General features: G+C 35.4%; 1 protein-coding gene across 1 annotated transcript; it reads right to left on the bottom strand.

The window, feature by feature from the left end:
• Positions 1 to 1617: 1617 nt before the first annotated feature.
• On the bottom strand, positions 1618 to 4846 carry LOC107576257 (src-like-adapter). The gene is made up of 8 exons (XM_016262474.1): positions 4739 to 4846; positions 3930 to 4029; positions 3731 to 3824; positions 3468 to 3554; positions 2539 to 2642; positions 2277 to 2408; positions 2056 to 2185; positions 1618 to 1967 (listed from the first exon to the last, which is right to left on the bottom strand). The coding sequence occupies exons 2-8, from the start codon at positions 3994 to 3996 to the stop codon at positions 1763 to 1765; spliced, it is 819 nt and encodes a 272-aa protein (XP_016117960.1). The 5' UTR covers positions 3997 to 4029; positions 4739 to 4846; the 3' UTR covers positions 1618 to 1762.
• Between the last annotated feature and the right edge of the window lie 2466 nt (positions 4847 to 7312).

Below are 7312 nucleotides of genomic sequence, written 5' to 3'. Positions count from 1 at the left end.
ATTGATATTAAAACCATGTCACAGTTACTGCAAAATGTGCCTCCTATATTTGATGAATATTTAATGTTAATGCATTTTTGTGTGAATTGAAATGTCACAGCCATTGAGAAATGACTATTACATTTATTGCAACAATAAACAGCGCCATTAGATGATGAAAGGTTAGTGTAATCATTAGTCTTTAATCTAATGTCTTTGTTTATGGCCTGCTTGTGTTGCATGAGCTAAATGTTTGATAGGAATAAATGTCTCTAATTAACACTCCATATGGTTACCATTAAGATTTCACTGCCTAATGCACTGAATGAACACAACATGAGCCAAACAAAGCCATGATATTGAGAGCTTGTTTGTGTGGCTGTTTGGATACAGAGGCTCATTGTGCTTCTGCACTGCAGTTCAGGTGTAAAATATGAAACAGTTACAATATCCAAAGGTTTTCATGTCCAGAAGAACAATAAACAAAATAATACACTGCAACGGGAAAGATTAAAATATAAGAGAAAGTCTCCCATCTCTCATTCCTTTAATTAAATGTGCCACCTACTAGTTTAAAGAAAGAAAACAGCGGCTCTTTGATAAAGACATATGTACATTAAATTATATGTGCTTACGAATTTACACACACCCACAAATATTCATAAAACGTTAAGTCAAATATTGCTATAAAACTTGCTCCTGTAACATTCTATTGCTGCATTATTTATTAACATTTTGGCTTCAGTGTTTTTAAGGAAGAAACCGTGTGCTTCACAGTGAAGTTCAAAAGTAAAAAATAAAAATAAAAAGCATGCACATCTTTGGTGCTTGACTATGTAAAGTAAATCAAGAAAAAGTAGCGTGTCAACATTTTCTTGATTTACTTTAATAGTGAAGATTAATAGTGAAACGTACTGAAATTACATATGGGTGAATCTCACAAAAGCACATAAGGAACATGTCTGGGTCATATTTCACCCTAAAATTTAAAGAAATAAATTTTATTGGCCTTAAATATATTCCATATATTTAAATTTGAAATATATTTATACATTTAATTGTAGTATTTCCTGTATTGCTTTTTATATACTGTTTTAAATATTAATTAAAAAAATTAATTACTAAGAATCTAATGACTCACCACTGAGAATAATTGGAATTTAAAAAGCAATACTCAAAAGTAAAACATCCAAACACATTACATTAAATATGAACAAACATCATTAAAAGAATCACTTTTTTCTATTTGATTTTAGGGTGAAATTTATGGAAGCCAGTTTCCATCACAGAATTTAAAAAAAAAAATGTTTAATAAAGGTAATTGTGTCTTTTTAACTCACAATTTTGACTGACTGACAAACTGATCTGACTGAGAATTCAGAATTATAAGACAAACTCATAATTTTGAGAAAAATTTCAGATTTGCAAGATGTTAACTCAATTTCGAGAATTTTTTTTTTTAGATGTTAATTCACAATTGCAAGAAAAAAAGTCAGAATTGTGAGATAAAAATGTGCAATTACTATTTTCATTTTTATTCCATGCCACAAACAACTACAAAAAAAAAAAATGGATTATGAGATGTTAACTCAGATTTCTGAGAAAAAAAGTAAATGTAAATGCGAAATGTAATCGTGGAATTGTGAGATGTAAACTCTTCGGCTTCCATAGAAAAGTGACCTGGACATGTATGTGAAAGATTCACTTAACCCAGTGCAAAAATATTACAGTCCATAGCAATGTGTTGGTTAAAATAAAAAGATTAAAAGTCTACACTCATGAGCTAATAGTCCTCATCTTCATTTATATTACTGTGGTCAGGCATCACGTAGACAGACTTGCTCTTCTTCTTGCGGCCTTTGGCGTTCTCTAGCTCAGGTACTGATGTTAAAGACAGATAGGCGGCTATGCTGCTCCTCACACCGTAGCTCATCATGTTATCTTTGCAGTCCGCATTATCCAGCTCGTTTGGGCTCATCAGCTGTGACCTATTCATGCGGAGAAATACCAGTCACTCTATACAAGCTCAGCAAATGGAGGAAATGCTTAGCAGCATCTAAAAAGACAGAGACGTACTTATTCACTTTCTTCCAATCCAAGTTACGGCGCATTACCACAGGAGGCGCTTCCTGGGATGTGCTCTGGGCAGGGTTGGACAGAGCTAGACACGGAGCGCTGAGAACACAACATATACCATCCGATGAGTCTGAGGGAAACCAAAACACATTAGCATTAATGTATCACATACTCTTTCCACATTACAAGCAGAATATGAGAGTTTTGTCTTTAGCTCTCACCAGAGTAGTGATTGACCATGTCCTCCAGACATTGAAAGGTAAGCCGTGGGGAGATGTAGTACCAGCTATTAGTCAGACGGAATATTTTATAGTGCTTTATGGTCCTGTGTCTCACAGAGAGAGAATATACACCTGCATGGAACAGCACTTATGACTGCATTGTCTTTTTCACTTGCACTTGACACTTATTGCCGTAATGTGTGTGAATGGAAAACTTTCTGTGTTTAGTATGCAACAGTAGAAGACACTTCCAGGTACTTACCTCTTTCTCTCGGACTTTCTCTAATTAGGAATGATCCAACACCGTTACCAGGCAATGACAAAAGCTCTTCTGCCTTCTGTCTGCTAATCCCCTCAAACAGCCATCTTTAGAAACATAACATAGTAAAGAGGAAATGATGTTAACAACTGAAAACAATGACTTCACAATTCAGTATAAATGAAGGTCTTATATAAATAACAATGTTCTCCATAAATAAATGTTTGCTGGTGTTTCACATGATATGGTTTATAAACTGTATGCAATAAAATCAAAAGAAGTTCACTACTATTCAAAAGTTTTGGGTCAGCAACTTTTTTTTTTTCAAAGAAATTATTGGTATTCAGCAAGGACACATTAAGCAAAAATGACAGTAAAGACATTAATGATATTAAAAATGTTTCAAATAAATGCTGTAATTAAATGCTCTTTTTAAAACTTTCTATTAATCAAAGAATCCTGAAGAAATGTGTTATGTTTTCGACAAAAGCAGCACAACTGTATTCAACAATTGTAATAATAAAAAATATTTATTGAGCAGCAATTCATTATATTAGAGTGATTTCTGAAGGTTCATGTGACAATGAGGATTCATTTAATTTAATTAACATAGAAAATTATTTAAAATTGAAATGATATTTCACAATATTACTGTTTTACTGTATTTTGATCAAATAAATGCAGCCTTGCTGTGCATAAGAGATTTCTTTTGGAGAAAAAAAACCAAAAAAACTTACCTACCCCAAACTTTTGAATGGTAGTGTAAATAAAGCCTTTATAATATTCTGAAAGAGATTACAGGAAATTGTCTCTAGCGACATTTATGATTCGGTACTTATTGTATTATGTCCAGATGTTATTTTGAATTTGGGAATATATTTCTGGGATCATCATGAAACATACATCAATGAGGATAATTAGTCTAAAATTACCCATGATAAACCTTTGCCACATAATTACTTGGAATGTAATTCTCAGTTCCTGTTTGAAGAGAACGGACTTTCCACCAGCAACCCTCTCTGTAAAGCATTGACGAGTAAATAAATAGTCATTTTATGGGTTGCATGCGTATACATATATTAATTAAAATAAAAATGAAATATGCATTTCACAAACTGCTGATGCATTGTATATTAGCAGGCATTTATTGTTATATAGCATCAAACATGTTGTATTTCACCGAAAGAACACTTACTCGGAGAGACCTTTGAGTTTGTCCCCTATCCTAAAGATTGGTTCACTAATGTCTCGACATGGGTAATCAGTGAGCACCACAAGACTGTCACAGTCTGTAAATGTAGATGAACAAACAGTACAAATAATGTCAAAGACCCACGCTAATACACATTTAAGCAACAGACCTCCCATACAGCAGGTGACGAACCATAGCTTACCTTTAAACATTGTGTCAGAGTTGTTAGGCTCTGGGTTTGTCTTTTCCTGCCTCATCACATTGCCCATGATGGCCGTTTAGAGGCCGCAGCTCTACAGATGCTGGAATGTTAAAGGCACATTTCAGTATGTGTTCTGCATCTGATAGTCTAACAGCTAATGCAACAGCTGTTTAAATTTTGCAACTTCCTCTCAGCTAATGAGCTATCTCTACCAAAAAATAGAACAGGGAAGCTGCAGAGAGCCCAAGTCTACCACTATTTTCCACTTAACTTCTTCCTGACAATGTCAGTATTTAACTCGCATTTCTACAGTGCAAAATTGAACTTATTTTTTTATTTTTTATAAAACAATTTTTTTCATTGCTTTATTTTTTTCTGATCTTTTTATGGTTATTTATTTCTACCTTTTTAAAACATTTGTTAGATGTTTAAAACACATGGAAAAAATGCATTTAATTATAGCCATAAATTGCCTTGTTTGTTTGGGTCTCATCACTTAAAATGCCATTTTGCATCACAGGCCTATAACCAACCTCAACATTACGTCTGCATTTTGATATAAATGCATAGAAGTGGTATGTGCACATTTTTTATTGCTCAGAAATTCTTAATGTAATATTTTGTAAACATGATAAATCAAACCATGGATAGAGGGAGATTACTGGAAGTAACTAAATGGATAAGACCCAAACAGCATCCTTACACTTGACACTCTTTTTAGCGAAACGCCGTATGAATGTCAAAACTCCATTTTATTTCCCACTCCACACTAACAGAAATATGCTAGGCACATAAATTAGTTTTCTTACCTCTCACTTGAAGCAGTTAAATATCCATGTTTCCTCCAGAGGGCAAAGCTTCAGTTCTGGCTGGCTGCTCCCAATAAAGTTGAAGCAGGTGGTTCAGAGTAAAGAATACTGCCCTGGTCTCAGACCGAAGGCCAGCAGTATGAGCAGTTGTGTTGTGAGTGGCCTGCACTGCTCTGCAGACTTATCTAAACTGAGCGATGGTCTACTGAAAACAGGACATAGCCACATACTTCCTCTGGTAAAATGACGAAGAGTTCCCTAACCTTGTTTTCCTTCATCCCCTCAATGTGCAACAACAGAAATGATTATAAATTCTTAATACAAATAAAAATACAGTACAGCAAATTATTTTTTTTATGCAAATAAGTACAGTTTGCAATGTTTACGCTGAGGTTTACGTTTTAAATACGAGATTTTAGTGCTCTCAGTATCATAGTGTTCAAATGGGTGTTGTGCAACTTCCTGTATATGGCATTAGTGGGTGAATGTCTGGGTGTGAGTGCGTCTAGATGTGTGAATTTCTGTCTCAGAAGCATAACGCCTATAGCCACACATTAAAATGGCTTTAATGATACAAAATGTAGTGCTAAACATTAGCTTTTGGCATTAGCCTTAGTGTTTTTATTATCTTTATTTAAGTTTTTATATGACACTGCAGATCCACCTATATGATTTACTATAAAAGGTGGCTACACAACTGAGAATTTAGCATTTGTTCTCCAAATAAGAGGCCATTTTTGTACATTTTTAGACATCAGCTGGAAAAAAGGAAGTGTGTCTGTTCATGCATGAGTGTTTATGCATTCCACATGCTACTAATACATGTGAAAAAATTAACACTATACAACCATCCCAAAACCTTATGCCTCTGGAGACCTGCAATATACAATAAACTCCATTAAGTTTTACATCTGATGATGCAAACTGCAAAACGCTTAAAGGTGTCCATTTATTTTACTGCATTGAAATCACCACCATATCAACCAGTTGTATTCTTTGGACTGCAAAACTAAAAGATACGTGGCAGATGATTTGAGAGTATTTCTGCTTTCTAAATGTCCCTTTTTGTGCAAAACTATGAATATTCAACTAACTGCTGGCTCTGTCTAAGTACCTCATTTTCTCTGGTTCAGAGTCTTGAACTTCTCTTATTTTTATAGTTTCATAACTTTGTTATTAGCAGAAACACATGAAATTAAATAAATAGAGTTAAATATGTTAATAGTTTTAAACACACTTTTAAACAGTTTTTCAAGAAGTTGATACCTAATGATGCAACATTTAAATTTGTTGTCAGTCTGGCTGCAACGACCTTCCAGTTACCCTGTTTCCTGTACATTTTCACAGTTTCAGACAGGTCGCAGGATTCATTACCGCTGATGCACTCATCAAAGTTTAAAATTATGCATAGTTTAGAGGCTGAAAATACGTCAGCATTTGTGCGTTTAGAGGCTGAAAATACGTCAGCATTTGTGCGTTTAGAGGCTGAAAATACGTCAGCATTTGTGCGTTTAGAGGCTGAAAATACGTCAGCATTTGTGCGTTTAGAGGCTGAAAATACGTCAGCATTTGTGCGTTTAGAGGCTGAAAATACGTCAGCATTTGTGCGTTTAGAGGCTGAAAATACGTCAGCATTTGTGCGTTTAGAGGCTGAAAATACGTCAGCATTTGTGCGTTTAGAGGCTGAAAATACGTCAGCATTTGTGCGTTTAGAGGCTGAAAATACGTCAGCATTTGTGCGTTTAGAGGCTGAAAATACGTCAGCATTTGTGCGTTTAGAGGCTGAAAATACGTCAGCATTTGTGCGTTTAGAGGCTGAAAATACGTCAGCATTTGTGCGTTTAGAGGCTGAAAATACGTCAGCATTTGTGCGTTTAGAGGCTGAAAATACGTCAGCATTTGTGCGTTTAGAGGCTGAAAATACGTCAGCATTTGTGCGTTTAGAGGCTGAAAATACGTCAGCATTTGTGCGTTTAGAGGCTGAAAATACGTCAGCATTTGTGCGTTTAGAGGCTGAAAATACGTCAGCATTTGTGCGTTTAGAGGCTGAAAATACGTCAGCATTTGTGCGTTTAGAGGCTGAAAATACGTCAGCATTTGTGCGTTTAGAGGCTGAAAATACGTCAGCATTTGTGCGTTTAGAGGCTGAAAATACGTCAGCATTTGTGCGTTTAGAGGCTGAAAATACGTCAGCATTTGTGCGTTTAGAGGCTGAAAATACGTCAGCATTTGTGCGTTTAGAGGCTGAAAATACGTCAGCATTTGTGCGTTTAGAGGCTGAAAATACGTCAGCATTTGTGCGTTTAGAGGCTGAAAATACGTCAGCATTTGTACGTTTAGCGGCTGAAAATACGTCAGCATTTGTACGTTTAGCGGCTGAAAATACGTCAGCATTTGTACGTTTAGCGGCTGAAAATACGTCAGCATTTGTACGTTTAGCGGCTGAAAATACGTCAGCATTTGTACGTTTAGCGGCTGAAAATACGTCAGCATTTGTACGTTTAGCGGCTGAAAATACGTCAGCATTTGTACGTTTAGCGGCTGAAAATACGTCAGCATTTGTACGTTTAGAGG

This window comes from Sinocyclocheilus grahami, unplaced genomic scaffold (genome assembly GCF_001515645.1).
Source record: "Sinocyclocheilus grahami isolate Dianchi unplaced genomic scaffold, SAMN03320097.WGS_v1.1 scaffold3408.1, whole genome shotgun sequence".
Taxonomy (NCBI): domain Eukaryota; kingdom Metazoa; phylum Chordata; class Actinopteri; order Cypriniformes; family Cyprinidae; genus Sinocyclocheilus; species Sinocyclocheilus grahami.
The sequence above is the reverse complement of the archived record's forward strand: the minus strand, read 5'-3'. Positions and strand labels throughout refer to the sequence as shown.